Consider the following 17,307-nt stretch of genomic DNA (forward strand, 5'->3'; position numbering starts at 1 on the left):
GCTTTTCTGGGTGGTTCAAAGTGATCAAACAAAGAGTAATGACCACAAATCACACTCCAGGAGTTTTAGGCTGAACTTGAGGAAAAGTTTCTTCCCCAGGAGAGACAGCCTCAAGCTAGGTCACTAGCGAGGGGGAAATCTCCATGCTTGAAGGGTTTCAAGGCTTGGATAGACAAAGCTGCAACTGCCCCACCTAGTATTGGTGATAGTCCCCCTCCAAGCAGGAGGCTGGCCTGGAGACTCCCAGAAACCACTTCCAATGAATATTTCTGTGATAAAAAGATACAGTGAGACTAGGACTGAAGTTAAGGATTAGGGTTAAGGTTGGATTTTCAGTTGTTCAGCCCAATCCAGAATGCTTTTACAGGCTTCGGCAGTGCTGCTTATGCCAGCTGGGTGATTCCCAAACAAACCTGCCCTAAATTCGGTGGCACTGCCAGAGTCTGATTGCATGTGTGCCCCTACCCAGAAAAGCTGCAAATATTTCAGCACATGTGATTTTGGGTGAATATAGTAGCACAAACCTGCTGTGGATACGGTTACTTTAAAGGAAATGCATGATCACAGCCTCAGTTTCTTCCCATGGCTGAATAATTAAAAGTGTTTTAAAGCATTTCTACCCTGACATAACTACCCTCTATCTGGGTAAAACAGAGCAACTTGCATGTTGACAGACCAGAGTGCCCTCTATGCTCCCTGGCAGGTCTCTTCCTCACTGTGGTCCACAGTGGAGAGGACAGAGCCCCTTCTGGGCGGATATTTTCCAGTGTTCCTTGAAATATGCATTGGCACTGGTGGCCTTTTCATCACAACGCACACATGGGGAGCTGTAATTTCAACATCCTTTACCAAGACAGTGTTCCTTCCATGAAAACCGCCCTCCTCTCCCTTCTAAGCTAAATGGCAGTAATCGTTGCTTTAATTGGAAAAGAAAAGGAACGAGGGACAGAACATCCTTGACAAAGGAACTAATGACTCAAGTGCTGGAAAGCCCCGGGGGCTCTCAAGGGACTGAGCTGCTGTAGCATTGATTTTTAATGACTTACAGAGATTGGAGGTTTGGAAGATCTCTCAGTGCCTCTGCAGGGATGCGACTCAGCTGATTGTTCTGCAACATCCTATAATTAGAAAAAAGAAAATTTTGTTAAAAAAAAAAAATAGCCTGACACAAAATGGAGGACATTGCGGTTTGTTTCTAAAGTCGTCCTGGACTCTTGCTGAAAAGTTGGAGGGGCTGGAAAGCAGCATGTCGATCACCCAGGGCTCTTAAGCAAGTTTGTAGGCTGCAGGCTGGTGACCTGCAGTTCGGGCTGGCCCAGGATCCTGCAGCAGAGGGTCCCAGGGGTGAGTTTGGTGCTGCGATGGGGGATCTGCTGGAAGGGTGTGACCATAAAGAGGCTTTGCTGTGCACACGTGCATCTGTTAGCCTAGAGCAATACCAGTGCTTTCAGCTGAGTTGTCCCATATTTACACTTGTCAGACATCGTTCTCCCAGTCTATGTCAGTGGTGGTTACCTCTGCAGGGTTTATGGAAACTAGCCCATGGGCAGGTTTCTTATTCAACTTGTGAGACAGCTGCAAACACAATGGATAAGGAGACACTTCATAGCTGTTTGCTAAGGAGCTTTGCAGCACTGGCACAACTTGCAGTAGTAACCGGAGCCAATGTGGAAAAAAACCCAACCAGACCAGGGGCTTCAGAGAGAGCAGATGACTGGAGCTGTTGCGCTGAACGTGCAGGACCCAGGAGGACGTCTCAGAAAGGGAAGAGAGTGCAGGACATGGAGAAGGGCCATGGACGTTGAGGTAACTACACAAGTGCTTGTGGAGGAAGAGACCCTGGGCGGCAGTGCTCCTGCCTCAGGACCGGGTGTCTGACCAGCTCTAGCGATTCAGGCAGGGTCAGAACCAGATCCCAGGGGTATTTCTGACCTGGCCAGCCTCTATCCTCTTTCACTGACATTCTGGAGCACCGTGCATGTGACCGTGTGCACCGTGCACACTGGTTTTATCATCTTTGCATCTCTGGACAGGCTAAGTTTTTGACTCTCGACCAGCCTCTGACCTGAACTTGCTTGTTCCTCCCAGACCTGGGACATCATGGGCACATGTCCCTCCAGATAAGGGAGACATCCCAGTATGGTAGCTGGGCCGGCAAAAGTGCCTAAAGGAATATTTTACATATCTGAGATTTCTATTTCCAAAACCTTCAAGGAGTAGTCGGAGATGAAATGGAAAAGGAAATGGTGTTTAGGGGGCTGTTGTAATTACCACCAGTGTCAAAGGGACAGAGCATGAACTTAGTATTGAGGGGGAGCCCAAAGAGTACTGATGCAAGCAAGAAACCTTTCTATTGCTGAGACTGCTAGCTTTACTGCAGGTCAGTCATGAAAGGAAAGTTGGAAAAAAAAACATTTATAGAGACAAACTTTAAAAAAAGGAAGATATAGGCCACACAATTCTTCAATTTCTGGAAGAAAACAGGGACTTATCATTGAAATATTTGTATGCACACAGAAGAAAAAGCAGGGAAACAAGCAACTGTCAGTAGTGGCTAGTGAAAAATGAGTTGTGCCAAAGCAATCTAGGTTTTTTTTCTGTACAGGATAAAAGACCATGAAATTGGAGAGCAAAGCACAGACATCATCTATCTGTGTCTTTGTCTGCACTTTATTAAGACACTAAACACTGACATGCAATGCTGTTCTTAGCAGGAGAGGAGACAAGTTTGATGTGGTACAAAAAGGCAGCAGAGAGGTCATGCTCAAAATCATAGAATCATAGAATCATAGAATGGTTAGGGCTGGAAGGGACCTTCAAAGGTCATCTAGTCCAACCCCCCTGCAAGGAACAGGGATATCTCCAACTAGATCAGGTTGCTCAGGGCCTCGTCCAACCTGGCCTTGAACGTCTCCAGGGATGGAGCATCCACCACCTCTCTGGGCAACCTGTTCCAGTGTTCTACCACTCTCATGGTAAAAAATTTTTTCCTAATATCCAACCTGAACCTACCTCCCTCTATTTTAAAACCGTTACCCCTTGTCCTATCATAACTGGCCCTCCTGAACAGCCTCTCCCCATCTTTCCTGTAGGCCCCCTTGAGGTACTGGAAGACCGCTATAAGGTCACCCCGGAGCCTCCTCTTCTCCAGGCTGAACAGCCCCAACTCTTTCAGCCTGTCCTCATAGGAAAGGTGCTCCAGCCCTCTTATCATCTTCGTGGCCCTCCTCTGGACCCTCTCCAACTGGTCCATGTCCTTCTTATGTTGGGGACTCCAGAACTGGACGCAGTACTCCAAGTGAGGTCTCACGAGGGCAGAGTAGAGGGGGAGAATCACCTCCCTCGACCTGCTGGCCACGCTCCTCTTGATGCAGCCCAGGACGCGGTTGGCCTTCTGGGCCGCAAGAGCACATTGCCGGCTCATATTGAGCTTCTCGTCCACCAGTACTCCCAAGTCCTTCTCCTCAGGGCTGCTGTCGATCCATTCACCACCCAGTCTGTATTTATGCCTGGGATTGCCACGACCCAGATGTAGGACCTTGCATTTGGCCTGGTTAAACTTCATGAGGTTGGTACGGGCCCACCTCTCCAGCCTGTTGAGGTCCCTCTGGATGGCATCCCTCCCTTCCAGCGTGTCGACGGCACCACACAGCTTGGTGTCATCGGCGAACTTGCTGAGGGTGCACTCCATGCCACTGTCCACGTCACCGACAAAGATGTTGAAGAGGGCCGGGCCCAACACGGACCCCTGAGGGACGCCACTCGTGACCGGTCTCCACTTGGACATTGAGCCGTTGACCACTACTCTCTGAGTGCGGCCATTGAGCCAATTCCTTATCCACCGAGTGGTCCATCCATCAAACCCATGACTCTCTAGTTTAGAGAGAAGAATGTCGTGCGGGACAGTGTCAAAAGCTTTGCACAAGTCCAAGTAGATGACATCCGTTGGTCGACCCTTGTCCACCGATGTTGTCACCCCATCATAAAAGGCCACCAAGTTGGTCAGGCACGATCTGCCTTTGGTGAAGCCATGTTGGCTGTCACCCACCACCTCCTTGCTCTCCATGTGCCTTAGCATGGTTCCCAGGAGAATCTGCTCCATGACCTTGCCAGGCACAGAGGTGAGGCTGACCGGTCTGTAGTTGCCCGGGTCCTCCTTGTTCCCCTTTTTAAAAATGGGGGTTATGTTCCCTCTCTTCCAGTCATCGGGGACCTCGCCAGACCGCCACGACTTCTCGAATACAATAGCCAGTGGCTTGGCAACTTCATCCGCCAGTTCCTTCAGGACCCGCGGATGGATCTCATCAGGTCCCATGGACTTGTGCACCTTCAAGTTCCTCAGATGTTCTCGAACCTGGTCTTCAAGTACAGTGGGCGGTGGTTCATCCTCACAGTCCCTGCTAGTTCTTTCCACAGCTTGGGTGGTAAGACAAGAGGCTTTACCAGTGAAGACTGAGGCAAAAAATTCATTGAGTACCTCAGCCTTCTCTATGTCCCGGGTAACCAGAGCACCAGTATCCTTCCGGAGGGGGCCTATGTTCTCCTTGGACTTCCTTTTGTCCCCTACATACCTATAGAAGCATTTCTTGTTGCTTTTTATATCCCTTGCCAAATTCAATTCCTTTAGGGCTTTAGCCTTCCTCACTTGATCCCTGGTCACTCTTACAGCTTCTCTGTATTCCTCCCAGGCTATCTGTCTCCGCTTCCACCCTCTGTAGGCTAACCTCTTCATTTTCAGTTGGTCCAGGAGCTCCTTGCTCATCCACGCCGGCCTCCTGGTCTTTTTGCCCGACTTGTTCTTCGTCGGGATGCACCTCTGCTGAGCTTGGAGAAGGTGCTCCTTGAATGTGGACCAACTTTCCTGGGCCCCTTGTCCCTCCAGGGCCGCCTCCCACGGCACTTTGCCCATCAGGTGCTTCAAGAGGCCGAAGTCCGCCTTCTTGAAGTCTAGGGTACAGAGCTTGCTGAATGGTTTCCTTGCTGCCCCATGGATCTTGAATAATAAATGAAAATAATAAGTGGTTCCCTCTCAAAGGAAGAACATGTTTAAGGGTTAACAGTATCTCTCCTGGAGATGACACTCAGCATTATTGCTAAGGACCCGGATGATAGCTGGGAGGGGAAGGTTGTTACCTCTGCTGACAACATAGGACTACACAAGGCACCTTGCACCTACGAGGATCAGTGCTAATGTAAGCGAGGGGCTGGACAATGCAGGATGCTGCAGTGAGATCAAGAGAAAGGCTCTGTGGATGGACAAGGATAACCAGCTCCACAAATACAGCTGGACATAGGCTTGCAGCCCTACTGAAACTGCCTGGGAATCATGTGAATTGCAGGAGACCCAAGGCAAGACAGACTTGCTCTTGGGAGAGTGCGGACACCCTGTGGGGGTGGCTACATGGGAGAGTGAGGAGCAGGACACCAGTGGTGATCTTTCTGCTCCTCTTGATGCTGAGGAGGCTTTGGCCAGGTCACGCTGTTCCATCTGGACCTTGTCCTGCAGGGCATGAGGCAGTGGGAGAGCAGCCAGAGGACAACGGGGAGATGAATGAGGAAATGCCAGATCCTCACCCATGGGGAGATGTGAATAAAAATTACAGGAGTGGTAGAGGAATGTAGTTGGGATAATTAGGTCTAGAAGAGAAAAGGTTCAGCAGGCAGTGTGGGAATGCCAGATCCCTGTTCCATCAATATCCGATTTTCCTCTAATCATCCTGTTGTCCCCCTTCCCCACCATCCTGCCATTCTCAAAATGCTTCCCCTGTTCACCTTCCCAGGTAATCTTCTCACCACCTGCTCTGTGTGGACATGGGCCAAGTGCAGGGACCACAGAGCACCAGGAGCTTCCTTTCTGCTGCACCTGGAGCCCATTGCCCTAGGGTGCATGCTGCAAGGCTGATGGGACCCCTCTGAGAGGAGTATCACTCATGGAGGAACATGGCGCTGGTGTGAACTGTGCCCTGTCAAGTCCATAGTCATCAGCCCTGATTCTCCTTCCACGCTTCCAAGCAGAGTATAAACCCCAGTGATCAATCCCATGGGTGCTCTCTGCAGCTCACTGGGATGGGGAAGTTAATTCAGGCAGATGACTGTGGACAACACAACTTCTAGGGCTCCTGGTCCTGCATATAGGTTTGCTTCCATAGCAGAGGTATGTTGGGTACATAAGACACTGGGTCCTGCAGCCCCGTGAATCATCATAGAATCATAGAATCATAGAATCGTCTGGTTGGAAGAGACCTTCAAGATCATCGAGTCCAACCATTCACCCTGCACTGTCAGGGTCCCTAAACCATGTTCAACATCAAATCTACATGGTTTTTAAACACCTCCAGGGATGGGGACTCCACCACCTCCCTGGGCAGCCTGTTCCAATACTTCGCAACCCTCTCTGTAAAGAAATTCTTCCTGATATCCAACCTAAATTTCCCCTGGCACAACTTGAGGCCATTCCCTTTTGTCCTGTCATTCATAACGTGGGAGAAGAGACTGACCCCCATCTCCCTACAACTTCCTTTCAGGTAATTGTAGACAGCGATAAGGTCCCCCCTGAGCCTCCTCTTCTCCAGACTGACCAGTCCCAGCTCCCTCAGCCGCTCCTCATAGGACAAGTTCTCTAAACCCTTCTCTAGTTTTGTTGCCCTTCTCTGAACCCGCTCCAGCACCTCAATGTCCTTCTTGAAGTGAGGGGCCCAAAACTGGACACAGTAGTCAAGGTGTGGCCTCACCAGTGTTGAGTATAGGGGACCAATCACTTCTCTGCTCCTGCTGGCCACACTGTTTCTGATACATGCCAGGATTCCGTTGGCTTTCTTGGCTGCTTGGGCACACTGCTGGCTCGTATTCAATCGGCTGTCAACCAGCACCCCCAGGTCCTTCTCTGCTGTGCAGCTTTCCAGCCACACTTCCCCAAGCCTGTAATGCTGCAGGGGGTTGTTGTGGCCCAAGTGCAGGACCCGCCACTTAGTGAAGAAGTACAATAATTCACATCTGCTAAAAATCAAGAAGATGCATGGCTGAATACAGAGTGATACAGTGTGGGGCTTTAGGACTGTTGGGGTTTTGGTGAGACACCCACTGGATCTCAGTGGCTCTATGAAATCTGAGCTCAGTCTTCAGAGATCATCAGTGGAAGTATCTGGAACCAATATTAAAGCAAAACCCATTGTCATACTACTGCTGGATCCTGCTGCCTCCCATCTTTTACCAGTTCCTTCTCCAACCACTAACACAGACTTAGAGACTTTCCAGACCACAATCAGCATGAACTAGTTCTAAAATGAAGCCATTTGGGTGCAGACAAATGATATTTAAGGAAGATGCTTCAGAGAAGCATCTGAAACCACTGGAGTGCTGGACAGTGCTATTTTTCACAACAGCAGGGCAGCTAGAGAAGTTTTTGGATGCTGGGACTGGGACAAGAAACAGTGTTTCTTCATATAGCATGTAATTATCTCCAATAACTCATCGTCAGAGCGTGATACAGAAAGGCCAAAAAAAATTTCCAGACTGGGTTAGATAGATAGTTTTCTAGAGACAGGGTCACTTGGGTATTAAACAAGAAATTCTTTATTCAGCCTCAAGTTTAGGAAAGCCCCAGCTCTGCTTACTGGATGCTCAGGTTTGATCAGGAAAAGACATGCTGCGTCTACCACTGGATGTCCCAGGATGGCTTTTTTTACAGTTCGGTGTTAAGGATAACTCCTGTCAGACCCCTGGTCACTGCAGTCAATCCTCACATGTCATGCTAAACCATTCTTGCATATTTTATGGGTTTTTTTTTCCATAAAAGACTCTTTCAACAACAACATATAACACGATTTTGACAAGAGCTTGAATAATTGTAGCAAAACCTGGGGGATGATATCAAGGAGGTCCCTACACACTATCAGGAGCAGATCTCCTTGCTGTGGCATCTGGTTCTGGGGGCTGCTCTGTACTGGGGTGCCCAGGTGTTGCTACAAAAGGAGGATGGCAAAAAGGTTCAGAGGACAGCAGGGCACCTGGAGAGCTGGAACAGGATCACAGGTCCCTCTCTGTCGAAGTGGTGGCATTTCCACTTTTGGGATGCTGGTCTTTTGTAAGATGGAGGAGGGCGATACTGTAGCTCACTGAGGACAGCACCCACAGCAGGAGTCCTGGGCTCCAGGCCAGCTCCAAGGATGACTGATAGCATTCTGTATTGAGGGGTCACTGCAAGACTTATGTGAAAAGCACTGCAAAGAGGGAACAGCTCTGCAAATCAGTCAACTCCTGACTTCACGTCCCTGAAAGCCTTGGAAATGCCTGTCCCCTCCCTGCATTCATGCTCCCCGAGGAAAGGAAGCTGTATTGCAGGGTGTGTGCATGGAGGATGGTGCAGGGATTTGCATCAGGATCCTAGGTACACTGCAGGGTGACTGACTGAGGCACAGACATGGTCTGTGAACCTGGTCCTCAGTCTGTAAGATCACAGCAACCCTGAGATCCCAGATCACACTCGTCTCAGCTTTTGTTCATCAGCATCTGTCCTTGCTCCTTCCTCTCCATCCTGGCTCCAATTCAAACAAAATTCCTGGACTTCATTAGGTTTCCTACTGCAGGCTGCTGCTTCACTGCAGCCTGAAGACAACCTTAGCCAGAGTTTGGCTTCTTGCACCCATGGAGCAATCTCACTACCTGCCCAGCCCTATGACCACTCTGGTTGGTGAAGTTTCTCAATTGCTGAGTGCAATTTGCTGTCTTCAAGCAGCTGTATCAATGAGTAAAGTTCTACAGAACTGTGCTGGTTGATGAGCCACTATCAAATGTAGGACCAGGTCTTCTGGACAAGCTGAGGACATTGATGAACATGACAAGCAAAGACTATACAGGCCAGCAAGTGCTCAAAACCAGGTCTGGATGGTCCACTGTCACCTTGGGTTGGCACTATTCAGGCGACCATATTGGAGCTTGCAGACACTGTCAGACACGGACACACAACCTGCTATGCACAGCAGTCTGACTGGAACCAGCATGAATCACAAGTCTTCAGATGTCATGTTTTATTTTCAGAAACAGGAGGATTGTCCGTTGGCAGAGACCACACCTGAACAACCAAAAAAATGCTGAGATCAGGTCCCATCACACCAGGATCCTTGCACAAGACAGTCTCAGCAGACTTACAGCCCTCAGACGTACAGGCCTGTGCATGATGAAATGTCCCCATCTTGGGAGGCTGAAGTGACTCAGCCAGCACAGTCAAAGGGCTGTTATAGCTTGAGGCAACTGTGCCTGGAGCCTGTGCATGGGAATTAAAGACATTCCAAACTCTGCAGGTTCCTCTTCCCTCCCCATGGGAGCGTCTCTTGGATGTGTCACACCATTCCTTTTGTCTCAAAGTCATTTCTATTCTGCACAAGCTCAGGGTTGTCAAAGGGTCTGTCTGGAGATTCCTGAAGTGTCCCAATCCACCTGAAAACCTGCCATCCTGGGACAACATGGATTTTCAGTGATGTTTTAGGATGTGTGCTCACAATCTAGGTTAGTCAGTGCTTAGCCTGGACCACATGAGATGCTGCGATTGCAGCTCGGTGGGGAAAGGAGGGACCAGTAGCGGTGGCAATTGGGTAGGGTCCCTCTGGCCAGGAGATGTGGCATCTGCAGAGCAAGGCAACTCTTGTCCGGCTCACTCCAGGCTACCTGTTAATGGAGACCAGCCATGGGCAGCGTGTGTGTGGGAGCAGCTGCGGGCAGCAGTGGGTCAACACGCTTGTGCAGGCAGGTGCTGGGCAGCACGCACGCCACTGTTTGTGCAGGCAGGCTGTGGGCAGCACTGGGTCTGCAGGCTCACTCAGACTGGTCGAGGCTTGTTGAAGAACTGCACAGCGAGGTGGGCCACCCCAGCTGGCTGATGGGGATGTAGGGTCTGTAGCCAAGAGGATGCACCCAGGAATTTTGCCCTCCACATTTTGGGGTGAGGCAGACTCAGGTTGTGGTTGTACTTGGAGTCTTTCCCTGCGGAGTTTGGTTTGGGATTCCTTCTTGGCTCGTAAGTGCTACTGCTGCTGCAGCATGTTCAGCCAGGAAAGTGAGAGGCCTGGCAATCCTGCTTGTGCGGCAGAGCATTTGTTGAGGGATATGTGCATGGGGGTGGGATATGGTGTGAAGCTGTGGCAGCACAAGCTCAGCCACATGGCCAGCTAGGATGGATGCTTCCTGGCTGATGGCACTCCAGCCAGGGCACTCAGAGTTAAGGGGCATTCAGGCAACTCATGAGGAGGTCTGGAAGGATGGGACAGTTTCCAGTTTTCCAGCGACTCTGACTAAGCAGCATATACTGCCACCCTGGAATGCGCCAAGGCTGGGAGAGCATGGACTAAGGAATTAGTTTTGCAAGTGTAGAACCTTGACAAAGGGGACAAACTGGTCTATTGAGCTGTTTTCTAATTATCCTGGCATGAAGCACAGACCCAGGATCATCAGCCTCTCTGAGGGGGATGGAGGTTGGACATGCTGCAGAGCAGAGCCCCTGGGAGCAGTGCACTTGCAAAGTCTCTTTGCAAAGGGATGTATCCATCAGTTGAGAAGACCTCAGATCACCAGATACCACTTACTGAGCATCCATTGCTGTCAGTCTGCACTCAGCTGAGGGGAGCCAAGGAGGCCACATCTTCCCTTGCCTTTGGTTGGGGGCTGGCTTAAGGCTTGGTGCATGAAGATCTTGGCATATTCCCCTGTGTCACGATGTTTTGTTGGGAGTGGGGCAGCCTGGCTCTTCACTTGCGCTCTTCCAAGTCTCCACACACCTGCTTCCCTGGCTGTACCCCTGCATGGCTTTTGCACAGGTATCTTCATGGCCACTTTCCAGGTGATTTCTGTGCAGAGAAGCAGACGGACGAGGTAGAGACAAGAATCTGGTCCTGCTTCCAGTAGCTCTGGGATTCACTCCGAGGGCAGGGAGAGGACCATCTGCACAGGTAGGTTTGTGGAAGAATTCCCAGGGTGCTTCCCATCCTTTGTAAAACATGTATTAATCCTCTGGAAAGACTGGGAAAGCACCAGGCCCCTTGACAGCCCAAGAGGCATGTGAGAGTTTACTTGTGGATATGTGTTGCTCACCAACCTAGGCTGCGGCACCAAGGACACTGTTGCATCTTCCACAGCCAGGAGGAAATGGCCTGCCTCTTGTAGGCAGGGTCGGTACGTTGGGTTGATTAGTTAATTAGTAGTTCATTATATTCAACTCAATCCAGCTGGCTAATAATGACTGGATGCCATAGATATGTACATGACTGCAATTAGCTCTAAGGCCCTAGCACATTAATATTAAATGTTGAAAGCTGCTACCATCCCCAGCTACCAGCCTGTCTTCTCAAGGGACGCTCCTGTCACCAGAGGTAAGATCTCTGATTCTAGTGTGAGTCATCTCCTGAACACCTGCAGGCTTCAACTGGTCATGTTTGGGGCAGGCATTCCCAACCTCGGCAACACCTACCACCTGTCACATCTCCACCAACCTATGATAGAGCATCCACAACCATAGATGCAATCTGCCCTGAATATCCCTGGTGCCATCTGCTCCAAAACCTGCTAGTCCTCTGTTCAGATATGGAGAATATGTGTTTCCTTCCTTATTGCAGCAGCTACTTGTTCTTAAAGGTTGATGTCCATCCTCATTCACCTCTCCTTCAGGTTAAATAGTTAATCCTCAGTTGACTCATTTTTTCTTTTGGTTCATCACCAAACTTCTGATCTGTCTCACTGTTAAAAAAAACAATTAGTTTTTCTGCTTCACTGGAATGCAGAACCCAGTGTCTTACCTGCCCAGCATACCTTGGCTGTGGAAGCAAACCCATATGGAGGACCAGGAGTCCCAGAAGTTGTATTGGTCTTTGTGTGACAATTGTCCACCTGGATGAGCTTCCCCATCCCACTGCATTGCAGAAAGCACCCATGGATTGATCACTGGAGTTTACACTTTACTTTCACAAGGGTGGAAGGAGAACCAGGACCAATGATCATGGACTTGACAGGGCACAGTTCACACCAGCCCCATGCTCCTCCGTGGATGATGCTTCTCTCAGAGGGGTCCCACCAGCCTTGCAGCATGCACCCTGGGGGAACAGGCTCCACACAGAGTAGCTTCACGGCAGTGTTATTAGGACACGGATGTAACGGGGGCCAAACTGATGCTCCCCAGTTACCTGGCACACTTCTGTATGCTACATGAGGCCCATCAGTTTACACCAATTTACAGCTGGTTACACCCCCCATATTTGTGTAGTATCCATAGTATTCATGACAGTATCCTATAAATCACTGTGGTTCACCATTAGCCCCAAATGCCTTCTACTGTCTTCTGAAACTGCTTTTCTCAGTTTCGAAGTGCCAGGTCACATGGAGATCTTGGAGCAGCCGTCACACCAGGAGGGTCTTGCCCTCAGCAGACTGGGAGGAGAGAAGTGCAGCAAGGGCAGAGTGAACTGACGCACAGCTTGGGAAGAGGGCGAGGATTTTTGTTCAATCTCAGGGTGCAAGGAGCAGGGTGAGACAGCCCCATGTTTTTTCTCCAGGCTCTGCTCTCCATCACAACCAAACTCTGAGGGAAGACACAAGGTGCTTTACAACGCCCTGGGAAGGGACACCCTGCTTCCAGGTTCAATTCCCACCTTGTTTTTTCTAGCCAGTAAAATGGCAATAAAGTCACCTTTCTGTACAGGAGGTTTTGGTGATTTTATTGCACTATCAAATGAGGTTGTAGTGTTACTGTGGAAGGCACCCTGCACTCACACTGCTGTCCTAAGGAGGTCAGAGAGGAGGCACAGTGGCCCATGACTCTTCAGCAAGCTGATGCCGGCAAAGACTCTATTTGCCTCCCATCCCTGGGGAGATGGAGCAGATCCTGCTGAGCTGCTGCAGAGTCACCAGCCCCAGCCAGGTCACCACTGTAGTGACCTGAAGGACATGAATCACAATGTGAAGAAAACACATGGTGGCCTTCACCTGCCTTCATCAGCACCTCGTGCTCTTCCTCAGTCTTTTCTTAGTAGAGGAGGTCGGGAGTGTCTCTATCCTTGCAAAGACCCCTTCCAATGTAATTAAGCTTGATGCTCCTAAGGTCTGTCCTGGCAGAACTTCTAGTCCTGTTCCAGCAATTCCCAGGGACCAGCCTATTTTTTCCATGGCCCACATTGCTGGCTTCACTCTCCTGGTGACAGAGAAATAGGTGACAGCGGGTGAATGATTGCTGTTCTTGGAAGGTGCAGGGACCCGCAACTGCATCAGCCGACAACCTCACTCCTGTGGAGCCCACCGTATCATTACAGAAAGCAATCAGAGCATCTCCAAGAGCAAGAGCACATGACAGCCTGACATACCCCTGCAAACCTGGCCAGGAGAGCATCAGAGTCTTTGGAAAGTGAAACGCTCCCAGTGAAATAAGGGCAGTCAGTGCCCCTGCTTTCAGGAAGTAGGAGCTTCTTTAACTAAAGAGGCCCAAGGCAGGGCCTGGATGGGCCGGTCACTGCGAGCATCAACCCTTCCTCCTCCGGCCTTGGAGCTGGGCTAGCACTCTGCATACCTCCACGGGAAAGGTTGGGCGGATTAGAGTAAATTTAAGGCAGCCCTGCAGCTAGAGGGGTTGGTGTGACAGCCTTGGTGCTACCCTGTGTCACTGGGCACATCTGGCTGAGAGCAAGGCAGGTTGCCCAGAAGCATAAGGACACCAACTTCATCTCTCACAAGACAGCCTGGAACAAGCTTCTCTGTGCAACCATTTCCCAGGTGGAAATGCTCTGGCCTCTGCATACAATGGGGTCACTCATGAATGTGTCCCTCCTGGTGCTGCCCCGTGGGGGGGCACCATGGGTGCCCGTGAGCCCGTCTGCACACAGGTAGCAGGGCAGAGAGAGCACACTGCTTGCTCCCAAAGGGAGGCATCGCTCTTACGCTCTGCATCAGTCGTTACCTGGGCTTGACACAAATAGAATAGAATTGATCAAAAGCGTCTTTACAAGCTCCTGCTGTTTTCTCTTTTAAAGAGAAAGTTCCTCTTGCTGAAATTGGGTGGGAGAGCTGTGGTTTTTCCTCAGTTCCTCAGTTCCTTTGATTTGTTGCCTAATGCAGGGGATGGATAAATCTCTAAGCTCTGAGATTTAGGGCAGGATTCATACTTTACATCTTCAGAAGACGTAGTAAACAGTCCTATACTCTCTAATCCTGGGAGCAGGTTTGTACCTGCTTGCTCTGTATAAACTGGACTGGCTACAACAATTTCACATTGCGGCTGAGTTCAAAACATCCCCTTGGGGATGAAATGTTTATTGCACGAGATTTTTAAGATGGTTCCTGAAAGGGAGAAAGAGAGACTCCCACTTCAGTACCCTGCATAGACCCTGCCAGACTGTCACATGGATGCAAAAATTCGTGCGAGTCCATGAGCAGTGAGGCACACTGGCCTGTAGGAAAATACCCTGGGGAGGAATTTGGTGGTGACCTTTGTCACCTGGACCTTCTCGCAGGCGTGGGCAGTCCCAGTCCCTCTCCACTGGACAGGCAGATGTGGGTGGCCTGCCCACAGTGATGAGGAGGCCTTCGTTGACCAGGGTCTGGCAGTTCCCAGGCATGGCCTGATGTCTGCAGTGCTCCTGGACCCAGCTGCACATGTCCCCATCACCTCCATGAGTGAGCTGGGCTTAGGCTAAAGAAAGACCATACAAGGATCCCACCCTTCTCGAGGACAGGCCACTCCAGAGCCTTGCAGAAGCCTCCTGGGCCATGCAGAAGTTTGCAGCAAGGACAGGCTGGTTGCAAAGGGGCACCTGAGCTCCTGAGCTGGGCAGAGCACAGGAGCTTTCCACGGCACTTGCCAGCATGCAGGTATCTGGGCTTTTGGGTTGCCCCAACCCAGCCTCAAGACTTCGCATCAGTGCAGATGGAGGCTAGTTTGGGACCTGGACACCATATCTGGGGTACACCACATTAGGGCATTTGGTGAATTTTATGCAAAATGTGAACCTCTGTAGATTCTCCTGCAGAGTGTTTCCACACAGCATGGAGGGTGGACGTGACCTGCTGATGCTTTGCTGTAGCAGAAGTGGGGAAGCAGTGCAGAGGGGTGGGTGGTCCTCGAGGTGGGGACACAGTGCCCCGCTCACCAAGGGGCATGTTAGCCAGGGTGGGCACTGCACTGCCTTGTAACTCTGTCCTCACTCTGGATGGCTGCAAGCCCCCACGCATGGCCAGTGCCAAGGGGCTGGGTGAGGTGGGGACGGTGGTGGCTCTGCAGATGGGACTGGGTTACTTACAGAATCTTCAGGCTGTAGAGGCCGGAGAAAGCTTCCCCTGGAATCCTGGAGATCTGGTTTCCAGAGAGACGTCTGCAGTGAAAGAAGAGCCAGTAACGTGTCAATATCCTTGTAATGACAGTCCCTTGTCTGCAGAAGTTTAACAATTCATGCATCTTGCCACGGTCCCCTTGGGGAGGAGGCTACAACACTGCAAGCTGAGCTGTGGTCATGCACTTGGGCAACCTTTTCATATCACCCCCTCTCACAGCTTGGGGAACAGGCAAAGAAAAGAATAGCTTATTACTCCTGGCAGACCTGAATCCCAGTGTTTTCAGCATCCAGTGACTGTTCATGGCTCAAGTCATTCCCTGGATACCCGCAGAGGACCTCGCTCCACAGAAATTACAGCACAGGCTGCCTATGAGGTGGACCTCTGCTTGAGAGTGCTGACCAACCTACAGACCCTGCTCTACGCCAGACACCTGTCAGTGAGGATGGAAGAGGGGGAGAGTTACCTTCTGCTCATGTGTGGTCCTGGGAGGACTATCCCTAAATCATGTACCCTTATCTATCCCTTTTGTCTGCATGTGGCCTGTTTCTGCATCCTGCAGGTTCTCCTTTGTCCTGTCCATCGAAGCTCAATGCCCCTTGATTTGCTTCCACTCGCTCATTCCCAGCCCTGCTTTGACCTGTGGGGTCACAGATAAGGCCCAGCTCCTTCAACACAAGAGAGTTTGGTATCTCTGCTGTGAGGGAGGACCAGGAAAGGGGCTGGAGATGGGGAGTACCATGTAGGTGCCACAGTAGAGCCAGCTCAAGTATGGTTTCTAAAACAAGAGAGAAGAGTAAAAAGTGGTTTTTGGACAAGTTATGGCTGGAGAAAACTGTAGGAGGGAAGACAAGAACAGGGACAATGCAGCCTGGGAAGGCTGATGAATGAAGCTGATGAATGTGAAGGAATGGGAGAGGAAGACAAAGTGAAGAGCAGCATCACAAAGGAAAGCGGGACCATCAGGGACACAGAGCACAGAGCAAAGAGCAGGGCATAACATTCAGAATTGGCTGAAAGAATTAATACAAGGAAACCCAGGATTCACCATTGTACAGCATCATCTGATCAGAGTGCTCAAATTTTAGCAAGGCCCAGAGCAGGCTAGGGCATTAACAGGTTTTTGGAGTTTTCACTGACATTGGAAACTGCATCACTGTTACCATCACTTTCACTGATGAAGACAGCTGTCCTGAGACATCATGGTGGGAGCCTGTGGTGGAGCCAGGAGTAAAGTCCAGGATGCTTGACTCAAGGCTTGTCCTAAGCAGAATCTTGTTTCTCCCATGAGGACAACCATGGACCAAGTCCCAGTGCCTGTCAGCCAGAAATCACGAAGACAGGTTCTACAACCTGATTACGACTTCAAATTACTACTGCATTTGTGCTTTACTTCCTAATCCCCAAGTAGTCAAACAGAGGCCAGGCTGGACTTCTCCATAGTCACAGGGTAAGAAACTTGTTGTTATTTGCTTGATTTGGACTGGAATATTGCATCTCCCAAAAGGAGACAGTGAACATAATTTGTGATCAGGCTTGTCTTCCAGAAAGTCCCAACCAGGTCCAAGAGGTTGGGCACAGACGCTGGCAAACTTGTTGTGTTCATTCAGCAGTGACAAAGCCTGTTTCTTTTTAGATGTTTTGTCTGCAAAGGAGACGGGTGCTGAAGGTGAACCGTGTAATTCAGGCTGGAAGCAGAGTGCACTGCAGTGAGGACTCTACAAAGGTCATGGAGAGGATCTGAGCTTTTTTGAGGAGCCTCACTTACTGGTGGCGGAGTAGGCATGTGCGGGTGCCCAAGCTCTCTGCCTCCCTGTCTCTCCCCTCGGGAATCTAGAGAAAATTGCTCCCATAATTAGGCCTCCAACAGCATAAACAGCACAGGGTCCTCTCTTTAATGTGTGTGAGCAGGTTGTAACCTGCCTCTCTGCAGTATGCAAGCCGCCTGGCAGGCTGGGCTATTTGTCACTTGGGGGCTGTGATTTGGGGTAATTGCTCCTTTTGATT

The 17,307-nt window shown here is 50.3% G+C and overlaps 1 protein-coding gene across 1 annotated transcript in view; it reads right to left on the reverse strand.

Annotated features, from left to right (window-relative positions):
- LGR6 (leucine rich repeat containing G protein-coupled receptor 6) overlaps nucleotides 1-17,307 on the reverse strand; it is a 155,904-nt gene that overhangs the window by 76,479 nt on the left and 62,118 nt on the right. Inside the window, exons 3-4 of the mRNA XM_086630321.1 lie at nucleotides 15,270-15,341; nucleotides 1,047-1,118 (exon numbers count right to left, since the gene is read on the reverse strand). Coding sequence (XP_086486447.1) covers nucleotides 1,047-1,118; nucleotides 15,270-15,341 — 144 coding nt within the window. The remainder of the gene's footprint in view (nucleotides 1-1,046; nucleotides 1,119-15,269; nucleotides 15,342-17,307) is intronic.

Source organism: Tauraco erythrolophus (genome assembly GCF_009769465.1).
Source record: "Tauraco erythrolophus isolate bTauEry1 chromosome 27 unlocalized genomic scaffold, bTauEry1.pri scaffold_49_arrow_ctg1, whole genome shotgun sequence".
NCBI lineage: Eukaryota > Metazoa > Chordata > Aves > Musophagiformes > Musophagidae > Tauraco > Tauraco erythrolophus.